The sequence below is a fragment of the Mauremys reevesii genome, linkage group 8, assembly GCF_016161935.1.
Source record: "Mauremys reevesii isolate NIE-2019 linkage group 8, ASM1616193v1, whole genome shotgun sequence".
In the NCBI taxonomy this organism is placed as follows: Eukaryota; Metazoa; Chordata; order Testudines; family Geoemydidae; genus Mauremys; species Mauremys reevesii.
In genome coordinates this window covers 90,972,131-90,994,485 of record NC_052630.1, presented here as the reverse complement: position 1 = coordinate 90,994,485, position 22,355 = coordinate 90,972,131, and the positions used below count along the sequence as shown (strand labels likewise).

At 43.4% G+C, this 22,355-nt stretch overlaps 1 protein-coding gene across 4 annotated transcripts in view; it reads left to right on the top strand.

The window, feature by feature from the left end:
• Positions 1 to 22,355, top strand: part of DNAJC6 (DnaJ heat shock protein family (Hsp40) member C6) — a 60,292-nt gene that overhangs the window by 31,404 nt on the left and 6,533 nt on the right. For 3 of the 4 annotated variants that reach the window (XM_039486259.1, XM_039486262.1, XM_039486261.1), the window contains exons 7-17: positions 2,465 to 2,659; positions 3,112 to 3,229; positions 5,772 to 5,851; positions 7,959 to 8,152; positions 8,265 to 8,345; positions 9,301 to 9,747; positions 13,768 to 13,920; positions 17,146 to 17,214; positions 18,201 to 18,335; positions 20,031 to 20,297; positions 21,043 to 21,188. In XM_039486259.1, the coding sequence (XP_039342193.1) occupies positions 2,465 to 2,659; positions 3,112 to 3,229; positions 5,772 to 5,851; positions 7,959 to 8,152; positions 8,265 to 8,345; positions 9,301 to 9,747; positions 13,768 to 13,920; positions 17,146 to 17,214; positions 18,201 to 18,335; positions 20,031 to 20,297; positions 21,043 to 21,188 (1,885 nt within the window). The remainder of the gene's footprint in view (positions 1 to 2,464; positions 2,660 to 3,111; positions 3,230 to 5,771; positions 5,852 to 7,958; positions 8,153 to 8,264; positions 8,346 to 9,300; positions 9,748 to 13,767; positions 13,921 to 17,145; positions 17,215 to 18,200; positions 18,336 to 20,030; positions 20,298 to 21,042; positions 21,189 to 22,355) is intronic. The other variant, XM_039486260.1, reaches the window with a different exon arrangement.

Sequence of the window (22,355 nt, the reverse complement as noted above, 5' to 3'; positions counted from 1 at the left end):
TTAACATTGCCAGAGCTATGTAGTGTCAGGCAAGTTCCTTAGCCTTTGTGTCCTAGCCTCACCCTGTGTAAAGTGAGAGTAGTGAATGCTGTTTTCTTTAAATTGTGTCCAAGGATTAACAGATGAAGGCTGTTTGTTTATGATGGCTTTGTTCCTTAGGTTGGAAAAAAATTAAGACCAGTCTGGCCTTAAGATTGCTTCAAACTTCCCCCAAAATGAGTTTGTCTGATCAGAAACTTGCTGTGTAAACCATCTTGTTTGCAGTAGGTTTGTCTTGCAACTGAAGAATATCCTGTTGGGAGGCTCCCACAGAGTGAACAGAAAAAATGCAGTGATAAGTATGTAGACACAAAAGTTTAAAGCCCTAAGATACTTAGCCTAGTTAAACTGAAAGCAGCATTGCTGTGTCCTGGCAAGTTTTGGATTTGTCATTATTTTTTTTCCTTTTCTAAAAGTGTTGTTTAGGATCATTATAGAAACAAACCTTCCAATCCACTTAGCTGGAGCTAAATTAACTGCTCTCTAAGGGTATATCTACACTGCCCAAAAAAAAAAACCCCACACACACCGGCAAAAGGGAATCTCAGAGCCTGAATCTACAGACTCAGGCTCCTGCTACAGCACTTAAAAATTGTAGTGTACATGTTTCCGCTCAAACTCTGGAACCCTGCAAAGAGGGTGGGTCTCAACCAGAGTGGGAATGTCTGCACTGCTATTTTTAGCACCATAGCATGAACCCAAGTGTGATGGAGTTTCCAAAGCCACACTAAGGCTGAGGCAGGGGAAAGGGTCCAGCAGTGCTGGGTCAGGAAAGCTCTGCCCCTCATGCACTGCCAAGCATACTCCTAGGGAAAAGAGTATAAAGAGTTCCAGCAGTCCAGGCTGGGGGCAGGAAAGAAGCCATTTCCTGGAGAAGCACTGCCCTGAGATAGGGGGAGAAGCTCTTACCAAGGAGGTCTGGCTGTGAGTCTTCCATTTACCCTCCTCTTCCTCCCTCCCCCCCCCCCCATGCCTTTTAGACATCTTTTTAGCAATCTCTCTTTGTCATGAAAGTGCAACTTGCAAACATAGGTTTTTTGGGTGTTTTGTTTGTTACATAATTGCACTCTAAAACAAAATAATGTAAAACTTTAGAGCCTACAATTCCACTCAGTCCTGCTTCTTGTTCAGCCAATCGCTAAGGGAAACAAGTTTGTTTACATTTACAGGAGATAATGCTGCCTGCTTCTTATTTACAATGTCACCAGAAAGTGAGAATAGGCATTTGCATGGCACTGTTGTAGCCAGCATTGCAAAGTATTTACATGCCAGATATATTAAACATTCGTATGACCCTTCATGCTTCGGCCACCATTCCAGAGGACGTGTTTCCATGCTGACAATGCTATTTTTTTTAAAAATGTGTTAATTAAATTGGTGACTGAACTCCCTTGGGGGAGAATTGTATGTTCCCTGCTCTGTTTTACCCGCATTCATCCAAGACTGCTATGATATGAAATATATGGCAGATGACCCAGCACAAATTGTTCATTTTAAGAACACTTTTTTTTCACTGTAGATTTGACAAAACCCAAAGAAGGTACCAATTTGAGATTTCCAAAGATAGCTACAGCACTCGACCCAAGGTTTAAGAGTCTGAAGTGCCTTCCAAAATCTGAGAGGGACGAGGTGTGGCGCATGCTTTCAGAAGTCTTAAAAGAGCAACACTCTGAGGTGGAAAGTACAGAACCTGAACCACCAAAAAAGAAGACTAATCTTCTGGTGGCATCTGACTCCAATAATGAAAATGAACAGGTGTTAGTCCACACTACTTTCGATTATCGAGCAGAACCCGTCATCAGCTTGGATGTATGATGGTTGAAGCATGAAGGGATATATGAATATGAATCTTTAGCACATCTGGCACGTAAATATCTTGTGACACTGGCTACAAAAGTGCTGTGTGAATGCCTGTGTTCACTTTCAGGTGACACTGTAAACAAGAACCAGGCAGTATTATCTCCTGCAAATGAAAATAAACTTGCTTGTCTTAGCGATTGGCTGAACAAGAAGTAGGACTAAGTGGAATTGTAAAACTTGAGCGCCTCCATTGTTTTTGTTTTTGAATGCAGTTATGTAACCAAAAAAATCTACATCTGTAAGTTGTACTTTCATGACAGAGATTGCACTACAGTACTTGTACGAGGTGAATTGAGAATGCTATTGTCTTTTTACAGTGCAAATATTTGTAATAAAAAATAAAGTGATAACAGTACACTTTGCATTCTGTTGTAATTGAAATCAAAATATTTGAAAATGTAGAAAACATCCAAAAATATTTAAATGTGATTCTATTATTGTTTAACAGTGCAATTAATTGTGATTGATGTGTGTTTTTGTTTGTTTTTTTTGTGTTTATTTATTTTTTAATTTCTTGACAGCCCTAGTGATGGGATCATTTTGGTAATCGCTCTCTTTGTTGCAGATACCTAGGATACATTTGTGATCTAATAGCAGAAAAGCCCATCCACCCTCACTGTAAGCCTCTTACTATCAAATCAGTCTCTCTCAGTCCGGTCCCCTGTTTCAATAAGCAGAGAAATGGGTGTCGACCCTTCTGTGACATTCTGATTGGAGAAACCAGAATCTTTACAACCTCCCAGGAATATGAAAGAATGAAGTAAGTTACTATGGCTTTCTTATCGCTAAATGATGCTAATAAGTCTTTTTTTTTTTTTTTAGTGTAGTACATCTAATTTCCTAGGCTCTGGGTGGGTGGGTGGGCGGGTTCCCCCCGACTGTGATTGAATTGGGCAAGATAATGCTACTAGAAGTGAAAATGTTATTGGAAAGTTGATGCCCAGTGTTAAAACTCGATTGCCAGAGCTTGTCTGAACTTCTGTGATGAGGTGCTGGGGCTTACTCCTGGCATATTTCAGCACTATACTAGTAGTTCTATGTGAAGCATTACTGTTTCAACTGACAACTAACAAGAGCACAGAATGCTTCTTCTACCAACTGATCATGGTCTGAGTTTTTGAGATTATGTATTTTTAAAGTACACAAGCAATAGCTTTAATGGTACTGCTGAAGTGAGCATAACAATAGACTTCTTCCTCATTTGTTTTAAAGGGAATTCCGTATGCAAGAAGGGAAAGTCCTAATTCCATTAGGAGTCACTGTGCATGGAGATGTTGTCCTTTCTGTCTACCATATGAGATCAACCATTGGGGGACGACTTCAAGCAAAAGTATAGTTTGGTCTACCTTTTGATACACACAACACAAACACTGAGTCAAAGGCTGACCCTGGCACTCAAAGATTGAAGTGGAAGGAGGGCAACGTAGCCATAAAAATGTTTGGCATGCGCCTAAAGATTTGGAGAGGCTGGGAGTGAAGCTCAGAGTAGGCAGTGACCGTGCTGATGGTGCTGTATGGAGGGGGCCGGGCAGGGTCCCTCCAGCTGCTAGACTGAAAGACCCTCAGCCAGTAACTAGCTTGAAGCAAGGGCCCACTGGACTCCCTACCCTCCCTATAGAAGGAGGTGGCAACAAGCCAGTACCTCCACATTCCTAATCCCTACCAAATTCACGGCCTTAAACTCATCACAGACTGTGAAATCTTGTCTTCCCCTGTGAAATCGTCTTTTTTTGTGTGCTTTTACCCTGTACTGCACAGATTTCACGGTGGAGACCAACGTTTCTCGAATTGGGGGTCCTGACCCAAAAGGGAGTTGGGGGTGGGGGGTTGCAAGGTTATTTTAGGGGGTTGCAGTATTAACACCCTTACTTCTGTGCTGCCTTCAGGGCTAGGCAACCAGAGAGTGGCGGCTGTTGGCCAGGGGCCCAGCTCTGAAGGCAGCAGCACAGAAGTAAAGATGGCAATACCAGCTGCAGCTCCCAGCTGGCAGCCACCGCTCTCCACCTGCCCAGCTCTGAAGGAAGTGCTGCTGCCAGCAGCAGCGCAGAAGTAAGGGTAGCAGTACCGCAAACCCCCTACAATAACCTTGTGACCCTCGCCCCAACTCCTTTTTGGGTCAGGACCCCTACGATTACAACACCCTGAAATTTCAGATTTAAATAGCTGAAATAATGAAACTTACAATTTTTAAAAATCGTAGGACTGTGAAATTCACCAAGATGGACTGTGAATTTTGGTATGGCGCCTACTAATGTGCTATTTCATCATCCTCTGGGTGGACTTGCCAATGAGGACTCCACTCCAGCCAGGAGGAAAGTTCCTGCATTCTCTCAGGATTAGGTCAACAGACTTTTAACATACATAATGGCAACATGGTTGTCTGTCAGAAAAGATCTATAATAAAATCACTACAATAAAAATAACATCTCTTGATAAGTGGGAACAAAGGGAGAAATGTTTACTCAACACTGAGGTATTCTGAATTACAAGCAAGGAAGGAAAGTTGAAGATGATTAGAGAGATTGGACTCTGAGACAGAAAAGCTGTTGTATGCTTGGAAAAACAAATTGGGTGATGACATAATAAGACATAGCTGTCAGTAAAGACTTTCTTTCACTTTACTCCTGAGCGCATTCTGTGCCAGAAAAATTAAAATTCTGCAAATTTTATTTGTCATATGTGGAGGCTCCAGCATGGCAGGCCACTGGCTGCAGAGAGGTGGGAGATCACTGTGTAGCTCCTCCCAGGACACGGACTCAGCGGTGAGGCTGCACCCAAGTCTGACACAGGACCGGGCCTGCCTCAGAAACACCCCAGGGCCCTGCCTCTCTGTGCCAAGGGCACCAGGTGTGGGCAGGCAGGCTCAGCCCAGCAGGATCCGAGTGCGAAGGGGCTTAGTGTGGGGGGGATCCAGGTGTGGGTTGAGAGGGTTCTGTGTGGGTGGCTCAGTGGAGGATCCGGGTGCGGGGAGGATTTGGATGCACAGGGGCTTGTTTGGGTGCGGGGGGGAGTTCTGGGTGCAACAGTAATGGGACTCTGCAGGGGGGTGCAGGTGAAGGTGCTTAGGGCTCAGCGTGGGGCTCTGGGTGCAGGGGAGTTAGAGTTTGACACAGGGGTATGGGTGTGGGGGGAACTCCGGGGGGTCCAGAGGCAGCTGGTTGGGGATGTGAGGGGCTTGTTGGGGTGGCCCAGGTGCAGGGGCAGTGTGGCTCATTTCGGGGGGGTTCTGAGTGCTGGGGGGTGAGGCTCAGTGAGAGGGTTGGGTATGAGGGGGGCTGGATGCACAGGGGTTGAGCAGATGGGGGAGCAGCTCCTTCTATAGGGATCCCTTCCCCTGCAACTGAGGAGCAATGGATGCAGAAATCCGGGGGGAGGGGGGAGAGTCTGCAGAGCTTCCTTCAGCTGGGGGAGAAATCTAGGGGTGGGTCTGACCTGGCCCCGGTTGCTGTGCAAGGAAAGAGGAAGTCCTGTCCTCTCCAGCCCAACTGGGACTAGCAGCTGAGCCTGGCATGGCATAGGAGCCACCAGCTGGATCTTCCCCAGTCCTGCTTCCTGCCCCACAGTGATTTACCTCTCTGCCAGCTGCCCTGGGCCCCCAAAACATGCTGCTGGGGTAGGTCACCTGACCGCTTTTGTGGCTTCCCTTGCTTTCCTGTCAAAAAGTCACTTTCCCGCAGGGAAGCAAATCTGCAGGGAACATAAATTCTGCGCATGTGCAGTGGTGCAGAATTCCCCCAGGAGTATTCACTTATATAGTAACAGTGAAGTACAACTGATTAGCTGCCTGTATATTATATAAATCTAGAGAATTATTTCCCTTTATTTAAAAAGTGTATATTTAATCCTGTGATTTTTTTTTTTCTTTTCTTAAGATGACAAACACACAAATCTTCCAGATTCAATTTCATACTGGATTCATAGCACTGGGAACAACTACGCTAAAATTTACAAAGTAAGTACCTCTTAGAGCAGAGACCAGTACTGCATGCAAACTTCAGCATGTTAGCTGCATATAAACAATCTGACCATCACTGACTAGTTTGATAAAGTAACCAATTCATGTTGGCACATAAACAGGGCATAAATAGCTCTTCTAGGATCTGCTGCCTGAGTAGCATTGACAACATTACTGATAAAAGACTAAACTGTCAGACTTTTATTCCAGTGTCTCTCAAATGCCTCTTCTGAGGTGCTGGTGAAATGAGAAACAAGGTTTTCTGCAGACCATTTTTTCTTTTACTTCGAGGGAGCCATCTCTTCCCTAGGTACCACTCATTCAGGGATTCTCAAACTACATAATGGGCAATTGTGAACATGCAGAAAAAATATTTGGGCTTCCCATAATGAGTGGTCCTCTTCCTCACCATTTTTTTTTTAAATGGTCCGGGTTACTGCATATATTAAATGCATGCATGATGTACACTCTTCTTGTCTTGCTGGCTCGTATCCACTCTGGACTCTGCAGTAGGAGAGCTGTCTGGAGCACCTGGAATACACAGTAGAATGTTTTACTCACATTTGCTGCCTACTAAGTGAAAGTCCCTTAAAGGGAAAATACTCTTGGACTTGCTGAGCCTCCCTAGAAAGGCAAGTCCCCTTTTGTTTCCAGTATAACTAATACCTGGACATCCCCTCAGCTGGCTCAGGTCCGCCTATCTCAGTTTAATGGGGAGGGAAGTTATGCCCACTACTTCCCCAAGGCTGGTGCATTGTGGTAAAATATCCAAGAACATGAGTTATCCTAGGCAAATGTCTTAATTTCTGAGATGCAACTCTTTATTTTCAGTGCCCTAGGTAACAGGTAAAACAAACAGGTCCTTGCATACAGTCTAGGGTATATCTAACCCCTGCAAGGATGACCGCATGGTGGTGTGGAGTATGGGAGGATGAGGGGAACAATAAAATGAGTAAGATCTTGTTCCCTTTCATGGGTGAATGGAATAAGATACTTTCTCTGTAGAAGTGTTCAAGGGAAATGTCGTCTTCTGTTGCTTTATTGATTTCATTAACTCTGTTTTACAAAGTTTTAAAATAACCAAACTAAGGCTTGAGTACTCTAAGAATGTTCCCTGCTTACAACTTTTGCATTCATTAGACTGCAAAATCAGATACCGAGTATGCTCTTTGCATGGTGCAGGGACAATAGCTTCTTACTGTGCCGTTTTTCCTAACTTCTCCTAACTGCAAAGTGGTGGGGTCCAGTCAAAAGGTAGCTTGATCCATGTGATGGGGTGTAGAAATCCCACACTGGGCCGGAGAGCAGAAAATGGCAGACCAGAAATTTCAAGGCTGGAGGAAGTATTCAGCCTTCAGGCTCCTAATCAGTAATTGAGAAGGCAACAGAATAGACAGAAGGGAACACCAACTCCCCCAACTCAGCGGGAACTGGCTTGACAAGGACTACACCCATGTGATGAGACAAGGAACTTTCTTTGGGACTGATTTACAGACTGTCCAATCACTGGATGAGTAGGAGAACGTGGCTGTGGTTTCCAGTATAATGACAAGGCCTAGATAAGGAATAGTTGATTTGGGGATGGGTCCTAGCCCACATCTACCTTATGGCAATGAGTTTGTAACGCGGAGCAGACTAATTTGGGTAATTGATTCCATTTTATTTTAAATGAAGTATCTCTATTCAAGAGGAGTGTCTATATTTTTCAGCTGCTGTTGGATCTCTATAGAGTGCGGACAGCAGCACAATCTGTCAACAAGCGAGGTTGATTCTTTTGAAATGGGGACTGTTAGGATGGAGTGAGACAAGAGTCTTTAGAGTACAGTTTTTGCCCTCCCCTCTCTCCTTCCTTGGGCACTAGCTAAAGAATAACTTTGCTGATTTGTGTGATTCGTCTCATAGTAACAAAATGCCAGAAACTTGCTTCATCCTTGCCACTTTGCTGCTGTTTGTGTGCAGTTGAAAAGATGCTAGGAGTGAATAGGCGAAAGTGTAAAAATCAATAACAGACATATACACATGTTGAAGACTTTATATGTGTCTGCCAAAAAAAAAAAAAGTTGCTTTACTACTTTTAACTGAACAGCTTTCTGTCAACATTTAGACCTGAACTGGATGCATGTGACTCCCCAGAAAAATATCCACAGCTGTTTCATGTTACACTGGAGATAGAAATAGAATCTGCTGATAGACAGACCGACCTGACTCCTCCTTGGGAGAACTTCACAACAAAAGACATCAATGCCAGCATTCTCTTCTCCTCTCACCAGGAACATCAAGATGCTCTGGCCTTGGCAGGTGAGAACTACCCTGCTTTGTGCACATTCTTCAGCTTCTAAAGCTGAAGAATGTCCTTTTACTATCTTGTGACTTTCTTTTATCCTGGTGCATTTGGTTCTTTCTCTTGCAGGTCGAGGCCCTGTAGATGCACCTCAGGATAACATTAAAAATGTTGGCCAGGGGGCGTTCCTCTCCACTCTCAGCTGGCAAGGTACTTGGACTTGGCCTCTAGTATTTTCAGCCAACGTATTGCAAAAAGTTGTTGTCTCTAGTTTTTAAAGGATGAATTTGCTCAAACAAAGGGTCAGCTTGTGAAAGACAAGATCACATTAGATCACTGTGGGCTACTGGTTAGGCTGCAATTTGAGTTAAAATGAACACTCTCTTCTGAGGTATTGAGATTCCCTGTGCCTACTTGCCCTGGATTTGTCTGACTGAGGTAGTTCGTTCATAATCTCAAACTCAAAACCATTGATTCCAGCTGCTAATACCCATTAAAAGACCGTTTTAAAATACTTGCCTTTCCCAGTATTTCTCTTTCACTTACAACATGCCTGTGGCATCTGATGTGACTACCTACAGGGAGGAAGTGGTCTGTGCCTGCCAATGGGAGGGTTGGTGTTCCATGGAACGTAATGGTCTAATAGAACACGTTCCACATTATGAACAAGCTTGAGAACCTCTCCTATAGCCTCTATAGCACAAGTCTTCTGCAGCATCTTTGCAACATACAGTTTAGGAATCCAGCATGAGGATTCCCCCTCTTACCAAACTAAAAAGCTGGGTTCAAGTTCAAGTGCTGCTTTCATTAAAATGCTTCTACATGTTTTTGCCCTTGGCTTGTGTTTTAGTCCCCCATAAATGAAATCCTAGACAAATCAGTCGAGGCACCACATCTGGACCCAGGAACAGCTTCTGTTCTCATCCAGGCTCTTACGCTGTCCTGTTCTGTAGGCTCAGTTTCCCTAGCAGTAAAGTGTGGATATTTGTACAGTACAAAGTGATTGGGACTTAACTAATCTTTTTGTTAGGCACTTCCATTTTAAATTTAACTGAACACACGTGTGTTTTGCTATTGCTGCCTTTTTCCATGGGAGGCTAATAAACTGCATGTATGTAAAAACCTGAAGAACAGGAAGCTAACGTCAATTCTTTTGCTCACTTAGATCAGAAATCCGACAAAAGCAGTTCTCACCCCACCTCTGAGGATCGGGCAGCACTAGTGCACGAGGAGAGTGAACAGTCGGACGATGAACTCTTATCCCTTTCCAGTCAGCACAGCAATGCTAGCAGCGACAAAACCCACGGGACGCCAAAACACAGCAAAAAGCAGCAAGAGCCTCCAGCACCACTTCCCCCTGAGGATGTCGACCTTCTGGGTCTGGACGGTAGCCCTATGAGCAAGAATTTCCCCACTCAGTCCACTGCTCTCCCCTCTAACTCAGACTTGCTGAGTGATCTGTTTGGGATCAGTGGTTCCAGGGCCCACAGTCAAGGTGGACAGGCAGCTGCTGAGGATGTCTTCCACGTGGGTGGGCCTGGATCTGCACACTCCACCCCTCGACGCTCTGCAGCCTCAGCATCTCCATCTCCAGCCCCAAGAGTAGGAGAAGGTAACACTTCTTAGCCTAGTGCCTGACTTGGTACAAATGTGTGGTGTTATCCCAGTGTTAGGCTCATTCTACAGTCGTTTCTGAGCTATTGGACTTGTAGTAGAGATGATGGACGAGTGAGATTCTACATGGGGAGGGATTTGAAGTCTCTGTGAGGCCTTGCAAGGAAACCAAGGCATTTTGCACTACACAGAGCATCGCCCTCTAAGGAATCTCAAATATTGCATTTTCAGTGGGCCCTGCTAATGTGTGTGTACTTCTCGGGTGAAGGGACCTGTCCATTACACTCATGTCCAGGTGAATTAGTTATACTGGTGTCATTTAGTATTTATTTCTGTAAGTTTATAGTTTGTGTTGGGGGGGACTTTTTAAAATGATACTGTGTAACAAAGGTAGAAGGAGAATATTTTAGAATTCATAAAACTTAGTGACCCAATGTCCATCTAAATGAAATTGAAGATTCCAAACTGAAGACCAGCAGATATTTTCCATAATTCTCCATTTAGAGGGATGCTGTGGGGGCTGGTAGGGGTATGCTCTAACCTACCAGCTGTTGGATTTATGCTAGAGAGGAGTCTGTATAGCAAAGTCTGGATCTCCACTTTCTCTTAGTTCAGAGGGGTGAGGAGCTGTGGTCGCAGTCCATCTCTGTCCCTCTGCTATTTCTGCCTTCTCTCTTCTTTCAGCAGGCAAATACTGAATCATTAAAAATTCTCTCGCCTCCCTGCCTGAAAAAGTGGGGTGTTTTACCCACTAAAGCTTATTCCCAAATAAATCTATTAGTCTTTAAGGTGCCACCAGACTCCTCATTGTTTTTGTGGATACAGACTAACACAGCTACCCCTCTGATACCTGCCTGCTGAAAAGTACAAGGCAGACTGTTTAGATCAGGGGTAGGCAACCTATGGCACACATACCGAAGGTGGCACGCAAGCTGACTTTCAGTGGCACTCACACTGGCCGGGTCCTGGCCACCAGTCGGGGGGCTCTGCATTTTAATTTAATTTTAAATGAAGCTTCTTAAACATTTTAAAAACCTTATTTACTCTGTATACAACAATAGTTTAGTTATATATTATAGACTTACAGAAAGAGACCTTCTAAAAAGGTTAAAATGTATGACTGGCATACGAAACCTTTAAATTAGAGTGAATAAATGAAGACTCGGCACAGCACTTCTGAAAGGTTGCCGACTCCTGGTGTAGATGATATTGACACTGAGTGTCGATGAGTTTGCCCATAGGCTGAGTGTAAGAGAGAAGGGAGGGGGGCCAGACTCCTTGGGGAAAGGAGGAATGAAGAGGATCTATGAAGGAAATGCTGAAGGCCAGAGTCTCAAAGGCCCAGATGGGGAAAAGTCTCTGAAGTGGTTAATCAACCTTGCCAAAGGCAGCTGCAGGCTCACAGAGAATGGAGACCCCTGGTCTAACTTGATTGCAAGCTTCAGAGGAGCTATTCCAGATCACTGGGCACAATACTTAAACTGCAGCTTGTCCCTGTTGTGGGTGGGCTTTTTCTTCTGTTTTAAAAGAGAGCTGTAAAGCTGAGCTTCTTCCCTTTTTTTGTGTGTGTGTGTGTGTGTGTGTGTGTCTCTCTCTCTCTAATATATATAATATATATATTTATTTAACACGCGCATTCAGAGCCAGTTAAAGAAATGTATGGTAAAGGCTGACAGTTTGTCTTTTTAACCCACAACTATCAGCCTTAGTTTCAAAGAACCTGTTTAGCAGCAGCATACGTACATCGATGCATATGCTGAAGTTCCTGATAGTATTTTTTTTTTCCTCTGCAATTTAACAGCATTAAATGCTGAGTGTTAATGCTGTGGTGTTTAAAATCCGCTTGTAGTGCGCTAGATCGGGGCGGGAAAACTTTTTTTGGCCTGAGGGCCACATCGGGTTTCGGAAATTGTATGGAGGGCCAGTTAGGGGAGGCTGTGCCTCCCCAAACAGCCAGGTGTGGCCTGGCCCCCGCCCCCTATCCCCTCCTGCTTCTTGCCCTCTGACGCCCCCCTCAGGACTCCTGCCTCATCCACCTCCCCCCACCCCATTCTCTGTCCCCTGACTGTCCTTGGAACCCCCACCCAACCCCTCCTCTCATTCCTGAATGTGCCCTCCCTCCCCCGGGACCCCTGCCCCATCCAACCACCCCTTCTCCCTGACTGCCCCTAGGACCACTGCACCCATTCAACTCCCCATTCCCTGCCCTCTGACCGCCCCAACCCTTATCCACATCTCTGCCCCCTGACCACCACCCTGAACTCCTCTGCCCTCTATCCAACCCCCCCGGCAGCCCAGAGTATTGCGCTGGCGGCATAGCGTACTGAGGCTGCAGGGGAGGGCCCGGGGGCTAGCCTCCTTAGCCAGGAGCTCAGGGGACGGGCTGGATGTGGCCCGCGGGCTGGATGTGGCCCACGGGCCATAGTTTGCCCATCTCTGCACTAGATCAACACAGGGTAAGACTTGAGTAGAGCTCACTGTAGTAACACCTACTAAATGTGAGGTTTTCACAGCCAGTTCCTGAAGATCCCAAAGCTAACTTAAATCAGTGAATCTAGGGTCCTGCTCGTAGAGGGACACTTCTATTTACTAGTGCCCAGACACCATATGTGTCTGCAACAGTCACAATTTTCAATTTTGTGTTGTAATCTAAACCATGATGAGAACAAAAATCTTCGTGAGGTGCGGGGATGGAAGGACACTGACAGATTTGGAGAAGGAAGAAGTGAGTGAAGGGTTCCTTGTGTGAGCAGTATGCTCATCCTGAGTATCTTGCTTCCGATATATGACTGTGGTTTATAAGCCTCAAAGTTGATTTGATTTGTGAGAACACTCTTAAGAGGGTGATGGTGTGGCAGTGGGCAGGAGCAGCTCTAGACTTTGTCAGTCACAGTGGAAAACACACTTGGCACCCCTGCCTCTCCACCCAGCGGCTGAGCAATAACAAAACACACAGCCAGCCAATCAGCAGAACGAGGGAAATAAAAATCACAGCAGTTAAGCACCCCCTGGGAGCTAGTGCCCAGGCCAATGACCTGCTTGCCCACCCCTAGAGCCAGCTCTGCCACTAGGGTCGGGAAAGGATCTCCAGGCAGAGTGGAACCATATGTTAAAGGGCGGGAAGGTAGTGGTCAAATGAGCAGCTTGGGCAGAATAAGGAGGACAAATGAGTAAGCCAGTATTCGATTGTTAAATAACATGACCGATGCTGCTACCACATAAGTGTAACTTCACTAGTGTACAGCGTTCAGAGCTCAGAACTGTCTTCTGTAATGTGCTGTTATGTTACAATAACGTTTTGAGTGGTCAGATTAGATTGCTCCCCTCTCTCCTTAAACTTTTTGCTCCTTGTTGTTGGCAGCTTCTCCAAGTTAAAATGTGATGGGCTATGCATGTACTCAAAACAGAATTTATGGAAGACCTGAACTCAGTACCCATGTCACGGATGTGGAAATGGTTCATATATACAGGAAAGGCACTAGTGCTTCTCTAAAGCTATTTCTACAAGAGCCTTTTGGAAACTCCATAATCTTGGTGACATCCTCTGGGTGTCTTCAAAGCTTTTAGAGAACTTCCAACACTCCCCATCTTATTTCTCAAATTAGTTTTAGGAAGGGAGACGGGTTAGACTCCAACACCTGACGTTTCTGGGCTATTCACTTGTTTCTCCACACAGTGTGCAAATCAGAATTTAACATACCTTCCTATAGCTTCCCACTTCAGCTGAATTTAGGAGCAGTTATTCTCCTTGGATATGACAGATGGGATGTGCATCTGTGTTGCCATGGATATATCCTACAGAACCTAGAGTTATAGCACTTGGTTGGAATACTTCTATAAATTCAGTGCAAATCCCAGTTATCCGTCTGTCTCTCCCAGTTGCATCCTACCTCCTGTTAGTGTCTGTGGGAGTTAAAAATGATGCCTACTTGTTTTGAGAACAGCGCTAATCCAGACTAATTAGAAAGGGAAAGCATGGTGTGAAATGGAGAAATTAACCTCTAATGCATTTTTACAGCAACTGCCTTTGACCCATTTGGAACTAGCCCAAAGCAATCTGGTCCAGATCTACTGGGTTCTTTTCTTCGTTCATCAAATGCCACTGGTGATCCTTTCCTTCAAGCAACAAGAAGTCCTTCACCTACCGTGCACAGTGATCCTTTTCACATGGGTAAGAATCTCAATGCCTCATCTATTGTATTTAAAACAGGTGTTTTTATAAGTAATGGTGAGGGAATAAGCCATTAATAAGCCCAAACGTACTTATCTCTGAAATAATGACTAAAGCACAGCTGCTCAATGGAGAGAGAAGAAAGGGCTTTCAGTCCCTAGATTTGCAGCTTATTTCTAATTTTGAATCCTGTTACACTCCCAGTCTGTATTTAATTATTGAGCCATTTGTGCACCTGAAGAAATTGGACCGCTAAACAGCGATGCCTGCTTGTATATTCATGTGGTTAAGAGGTCTGATATGAACCAGATTACTATTAATTGCACTAAATAGGGCACAGCACACTGGTAAAGAAAACTCAGGACTTTTAGTGTTTAGTCAGGCATCAGCCTGGATCTAGATGTCTGATGTGAAGAACCATCAGAATTATTTTGTTGTTCAGTTGTTTGTTTCATTTTATCTTTGAGTCTCCATCAGACTGATACTAAGCTTTGTGTGTTTGCAGAAAAGCTCCTTGACTTTTCTTTTTTTAGACAGCAATCGCCGCTGCTGCCTCCTCCTCCTCCTGCTCAATCTGAATATTGACTCTCTATGCCCATTTATTGGTGCATTACCACCAAATAGTGTCTCACTTGAAGTGAACTAGATATCACGTTCATTCAGATGCTGAGAACTTTTGATCCTGTAGCCTTCTCTGGCTTAAACAAATCCAGCCCCAAATTAATCGTTGTGTCTGATCATCTGGAAAGAGAAGAGGGGTACTTGCGGCACTTTAGAGACTAACAAATTTATTTGAGCATAAGCTTTCGTGGGCTACAGCCCACTTCATCAGATGCATAGAATGGAACATGTAGTAAGAAGATATATACATACAGAGAACATGAAAAGGTGGAAGTTGTCATACCAATTCTAAGAGGCTAATTGATTAAGATGAGCTATTATCAGCAGGAGGAAAAAAAAACTTTTGTAGTGATAATCAAGATGGCCCATTCCAGACAGTTGACAAGAAGCTGTGAGGATACTTAACATGGGGAAATACATTCGATTTGTGTAATGACCCAGCCACTCCAAGTCTCTATTCAAGCCCAAGTTAATGGTATCTAGTTTGCAAATTAATTCTAGTTCAGCAATTTCTCATTGGAGAATCGTTTGTGAGATATCTTGGGTGGGATATTCTCATTGGAAAGTTAGTATTACAAAAGAGGGGATTCTTATCTCACTGGCACTGTTGTATTTTAGCTCTGCCATAACATGGAAGCGGGGAGGGTACTGGGCATATCAACTTTGTTAATTGGACACTTGAGTCCTAGCCAGAGCCAGCTGTGTCAATGAAAGCAGTTAAACAGTATCTTGGCTCTTTATGGTACTAAATTACAGTGCTAGTGCTGAGAATCAATGAGGGAACTTGGCAGAAGGTGGTTGTGCAGTCCAATAATGTTTGAAAACCCAACCACTTGTTTCTCTCTGCTGCATTAAAGAAACCCAGTTTGGTTTATCTGGGTATTTTTATACCACTTCATTAGAATGAAAAAACTTGCTGTCCCCTCTGAAATACAGTTACACCTTTGCTTTCCTTTAATGTTTCTGTGGCGGCTGATCTTTCCTGACAGGAGGATGTAAGGTTTTACTGAACTGCTAAGGCTTGCTCTGGAATGGAGAAGTGCTTAAGAGAGTGTCTTTTGGCTCCTTCTGAAGCCTGATGCTGGCTCAGAACTGTGCTACTTTCTGTAAAGAGCAGCTTGAATCATTTTACCTCACTCATCAAGATGCTGTATTTGATGTCACTTTCCCTTCTATCAGAGCTGGGCTTTGCATTTAATGTGCATGTTTCACTTCCGAAAAGAGGATATGTGCAATCAGTGCTGAAGAGAATCCATGCACTACCCTGGTGGTGGGAATGGGGACACATGTAATCTAGGAACAGTGCCCGTCACCATGGTATTGGAGCACTGTTTTTGTATTGTTCAGAAAGTGCGAACTTATAATGTTGACTAGGTTCAGCTCTTGATAAGCAACTGTTCTGGCTGGCTGTTTATGTCCAAAGCAAGTCACCACATCGTGATCTTGAGGCTTATTTATGAGGTGCATTTTTCATTTGATTTTTCATTTTGCATTTTCCCTTTGTGCTGCTATGTTTATATTTAGGGGGTCCTTACTTTCACAAGACAGGCCTGTCGCTCCAGAGAGAAGTACAAAAAGAGTGGTACAAAAAGCTCAACAAAAGATAGAAGGGTCTGTAGATTTGCAGCATTCACTTGAGTTCAGCAATTTCTGGAATTTCTTTTTTATTTAAAGCACTTAAGTGTAAGGGATTATAAGTAAATATGTAAGGTATCCTAGTGTTGCTCACCCAAAAATAGTTCCAAAGTACTTCAGATTGCCTAGAGAAATAGTCATCAGTACTAGGGTAGAGGGAAATAGTAGGAGGTTTCAGGGCAGATAACATACATGGGGAAGAATGAAGCCTTGCTTCATTTTAAAGCACTGAATTCAAAATTGATCCTGATCTAATTTGGGTTAGAACTATTTTCTTTACCTAAGACAGGTAATGTTTTTAATGGACACTCTCATCTGAAATATGGGATTCCGTTAACACTTCAAAACCTGAATTCTTCTACTGCTTAGAACTTGCCAAAATGAAGGCTTCTGTTGAATGTGCTAGATACTTTGCTCGACCTTCCACCCAGTACAGTAGCTCTGTGCTCTGGTCACTACTTAAATTCTTTCAGGTAAAATAATGTGTGGTAATAGGCATCACAAACTGGCACAACCTTAATTTCTGATAAAATCGAGTGCAAGCCAACTGACTTTGTTGCCTAAAGTAAAACTGCCTAAAATCATCCCCATTTGACAGCTACAGATATTTACTTAAAAATCCTAATGGATGGTGATCACATTGATTTTATGCATTGCCTTTAACCAAATCAGAGAAGTTTGTATTGGACTGTGCAGCTTGTACAACTGAGTCACTTGAAACAGACATTAAATCTGTGTACCGTACGTAACAAAACGTAATGGGGTGGGGTCAAAGAGAAACCTTACTCACAATAGCTGTGACTTAATACGTGACTCTTCTATTATTACCAAATCACAGACAGCCACAGAGTACCACTATACACTTTCATTCTGCAATATAGGTTTCTTTAATTTTTTGTTTTTCTTCTCTGAGGCTGGGTTAGGTTTTCTTTTTATAATACGTTGATAAGTAACAATTGTTTTGTTTAGCTTCTAGTACACCAACGGTTGCCATACAACCAGATGTTTCAAGTGGCTGGGAGTGGTCCAACAAATCAGGTTTGTATGGTACCACTTTCTATCCCTTTCTAAAGGTGAATTCTCAATGGGGAAAATATTACCACTAGCTGAAGAGAGCTGGTTTCATCTTCTATTACCTATAAATGAGTACAGTTTTGTTGTATTACAACAACAACAACAACTTTATTTACTCCATTGATGAAACACAACTAAGATTCTCCCCTGAACTTAAGGGATCTAGTGCATGCTCCTTCAAAGGCACTGAGGAAGTTTTGCATGTGAAATTGCTGTCCGTTGAAGGTGACAAGATTGTAGGTTACTGTAGTAACAGTGAACACTGAAGTAGTGCAAACCATTTTTCATGCAGAATTTCATATCCCTGCTCAAAAAAATAAAAGCCTAAATGATGATGTGTGGCCCTCTCCAAATTTTACTTCTCACCATCTGTGAAAGCTGTTTTTTGCATCAGTGTGCAAGACTTCCAAACTCTGTGTGCCACAAAGTAAATATTGATCTGAAGATGTGAAGGGTTTAGCTTGAAAATTGAACCATTTGATTGAAAATTGGTCCTCATTTTGAGCAAAAAACCTGCAAAATGTAGCAGATGCCTCATGAAATCAAATGAAATGCGAACTTCTCAGCCATTGAGGTCTTCAGTTACGTTGTGGAGTCCTAACTGTGGCTAATGGCTAGCTACTACATAAAATTAATTCAAAACTTTTAAAGTGTTTCACTCCCCACCCCCCCCATATGATCGCAAAATACCATGGCTGCTGTAGAAGCAATCTGAGAATACCAAGCCTAATATTTTCTTTCATAGTTGGTGTTGAATTGTGAGAGAGAGATGAACCATTTACTCTTCAAAGTATAAAATGTCAGCTCAATATACAAAGCACCTTGATGTTCTACAACAGCATGCTTGACTTAAACATTAAGATAGTAATATACTAGTGTGAATCCTAATGGTAAGTTTGAGCAGAGCTAATGTTACAGATAGGCTTTACAAACTCTGTTTCTCTCTGTAGGTGGCCTTGGTATGGGAAGCAAGTCAGCTGCTACAAGTCCTACAGGATCTCTCCATAGCACTCCCACTCATCAGTCCAAACCACAAACTCTGGATCCATTTGCTGATTTGGGGGCTCTTGGTGCAAATTTAGCAGGTTGTTTTTTAATAACAACTCAGATCACCTGGTTGGCCAGTTTAGATGAGATGCCAATGTGGAAGTGTTGCGTTAGAATGGGCAGCTTGGTGTTTGAGGCAGCAGTATTTCTGGGAGGAGGGAGGCAGTTTACTACACTTGCACCTCAGAGATGGCTTTGGAAAGCAGCTGTTTCAAAGAAGGGAGGGGAGGACTAGTCTCTTTATGCCTCTTGCAAGCTCAGAAGAAGTCCAGCTTTGATCTACAGGTGTTTGTTGGAAGACTTGGCTGGGACCTCACCACTGTTAGGCAGCATGGGTTTGTAAGGTATAATATGAAGTCAATGACTTGCCAATGACAGGTTTTAACTTGTGAGGGGCTGCTGCCTTGATTTTTATCCTTAGCTTAAATCTGATGGCAACAAATGTGATAAAACAACAAATGGGGCCTAGCTCAACCAATATTTTTTGACACCCCCCCCCCCAAATTTCAGGGATTCCTGGGAGTGACTCTCCACCTGCCCTTTCAGTGGGCTTTATTTCTTCTGCCTGGGCTTTGATCTTCCCCTCCAGGCTATGCCTTTTTGTTGTGCCTGCTGCTCTGCCCTGACTCGCTGCTCCATCCACACTTCCCCTAAAGATGGGGCCTGGAACCCCAAGGATCCTGCAAATGACACTTCACTTTCTGACTCCTAGATAAATGCTTTCGGCTTAGTTTGGCCTTCAAAATGATCAGAGGCCTCTAGGCTCTGCTACTGGAAAGACTTCTGATCACATTGGTTTTAAGACACTCTAATGTGTTCAATATCTCTGACTTTCTCCCGCTTCTACTTTAGTGTAAACAGATTTTTTTTTTTTCATTTGCCTGCTTCTTACATTGGACAAACTAACATGCCTTTGGCTGCCATTTTTATTTCTTCATCTGTGTCAGTGTCAGCATGGTTCTGAAATTAGGTTTCCCAGTTCCCTCTGCTGGCTTGCCACTTGCTCTGCCGGAACAAAACACACAAGTGCCAGGCATTATGTAAGAGAGCAGTTGTTGTTTTTGCTTTAGTGAATCTGTGTAGTGATGTGATGGATTCTAAAAACAAGCAAGAGGTTGGACTCTACAGGATATGGACAAGACTTTAAATGTTCAGCATAGTTCACATTTTTTAGGTCACATGAACTTAACTGAACTTACATTACATGTATCTGAATTCAGCTTGATGCTTTAAGCTCTGAAGGATAATATTTTTTTTGTTACATCATTATTTTAGTTTTGGCCATTTTGGTACCTTATGCCCCTCAGGAAGTGTGTGTCTACGCATACAATCTCATGGCAAATGTTTTAGTAAATGTTGCTTGGCATTGTAACTACCACAATAAATTCTTTGGTTCCTGACTGTCCACCATGTGTAGCACGCAAGGAGCTACCTGTGCTTACTGTTAGTTTGTATTACAATAGCCTGTAGAGGTTCCAATCCACGTCAGGGCCCTTTTCTGCTAGGTGCAGTATAGACTTAGCAAAGGAAATTCCCTGCTCCAGAGAGCTTACAAACTAAATATAGACTAAGACCAAAGGAGACCAGTGAAGTGACTTGCTCCAGGTCACACAACAGGTCAATAGCTGAGTCAGAACACTGGGTTCTGTTTCCAGCTCTAAGACCAGTACCCTGTCTATTGGAACATGCTTCTAAACTTTTTTCTTTTCTCTTCACCTCTTCCTATATCACAGGGGGGTCTTCATTTGCCAGCAAACCAACCACACCGACAGGAATAAGTGGAGGATTCCCTCCTATGGGCTCTCCACAGAAACCATCTCCACAGCCAATGGGTGGTAGTGGTTGGCAGCAAGGTGCCGGATACTCCTGGCCACAATCACAGTCCAAATCCCAGCAAAACATACCACATGCCTCTCCACAGAACAGGCCCAACTACAATGTGAGCTTTTCAGCAATGCCTGGTGGGCAAAACGATCGTGGAAAAGGACCAGCCAATGCTGGTAAGTTTTCCACCCCCTCCCCAATCCAAATGACTTCCAAAATGTTTGCTGCTATTTAATGTAGCTCATCACAGAAAGAGATGAACAATTTATGACCAGAGTAAATACAACCAAACTGATCGTTGTATGATCTCAAAGGGCAATTACATTTTGTACTTGGGCGGGGAGAGACGGAGGGGAATGATGATTCTGAAGTTTGGTGGTATTCCGGAAATTCTGCATTCCTAACACTCCTACAGCCATATGGGAATGGGTGACGGGATGAATCACTTGATTACCTGTTCTGTTCATTTCCTTTGGGGCACCTGGCATTGGCCACTGTTGGAAAACAGGATACTGGGCTGGATGGACCTTGGGTCTGACCCAGTATGGTTGCTCTTATGTTCCAAAAGTGGCTGTAGAGTTTGTGTGGTTCTGTCTGAGTGTCCAGCTAGACATGTCTGATTGCAGAATATATGTGTTTTCCCTTCAACTGGAGCCTAGTGCTTTGAAAGCCTGAATCTGGAGCCCAAGTGTATTAAGTTGGATACATGCAACTAGTTTCCATTTCTGAAAATGCCTTGTGCTCTGGGGGGTGGTTTCTACATAACGAGGTGAGAATTTATAGACAGACTGTTGAAGTATTAAGAGGTTATGTGCTTTGTGATCAGAATATTGCTTTGGTGGGTAACTTGAAGATGATGTTTAATCATACTACATATTTACAAAAGGAGACGCTAACTTAAGCTTTCTGATTTTTATGAAGACTCAAAACCAAAGGTGTCTGCTGATTTTGAAGACCTGTTATCTGATCAAGGCTTTAATGCCCACAAAGACAAAAAGGGACCCAGAACAATAGCTGAAATGAGAAAAGAAGAAATGGCTAAGGAGATGGACCCTGAAAAGTTAAAAGTAAGCTGCATTCTTGTTGTACTGTGATAACTGTACCCACATTTGGAACGACTTTCCTTTCAGCAAGCTGAAGACTGAAATCCAGCTCAATTTCCTCCTTGCAATAAGTAAAACTTGTCACTTTTTTAACTTGCCACAAGCTTAGTTTTTAAGAACAAACTCCTGTGCCAGAAACTACTAATGCCTTCGTTTACGGTATTCCTATATTCACTTAGCGCACACTCCATTCTAGTATGCACTAGAATGTGTATCTACTAAAATTTACTATGTCACACTAAATTCCTCAGCTAGGCATCAAACTATCATAGTAGAGCCACATTTAAATACAAATGATCACTAACTCCCTTGCTTTCCACTCACAATCCTTAACTACTTACGTGAGATCTGCCATCTTCGCCAGCACACCGGGGGATTGAGCTGGGGACCCCAGAGCTGAAAGCTTGAATTGCTACAGTTTGAACTAAAGAGCCACATCTCTTTAGCTGTGTCTGTAACTGACTTGCATCATGTGCAGATTGGGCTCCGAGGGAGCTGTGTAACACACACCAGTGAGTTACATTTGCATGGAAAAGAAACACTTGGAAAGCATCTAATGCATTTTTAGCCATCTTAATACAACTTAACAACTAGAAATGAAGAGCTTGCACTAGGTGACTAGTCAGCTCTCTGGAGCCCACCAGCAAATGCTCCAGTTGCTGACATACCACAATTTGGGGAAGTTTGTCTTTGGAAAATCCCAATTCTCAAATCCAAGATAGAAAAAAAAATATTTTGTGATTTAGCATAAAGAGTACTTTGCTATAGTAAAAGTTTTTTTTTGTTTTAAAATGTTAGTCCAGAATAGAGCTGAGCAAATCTTTTTTTTTCCCCCTCTGGTACAAAAAAACCTAGAAGCTTCATAAGCTGGCATGCTGGAGAATTCCTATTGTAACTTCAAAAGCAGCCTTTCCAAGTGAAAGCTGCTCTTTCACCTAGGATTTTTCCCCCCTTCCTTCCTCCACCCTCTCTCCTTTCCTGCTCCCCATCTCAACACATCCATAGTAAGGGGGTAGGGGAACTTGACAGTGTTCAGGTCTTTCAGTAAATCCTTAAATCGTCTCTGGATTTGAGAACAGTCCTCTGGGAATGTTCCTGCAGCTCTGGAGTTCTAGCTTATGGTTTAGATCA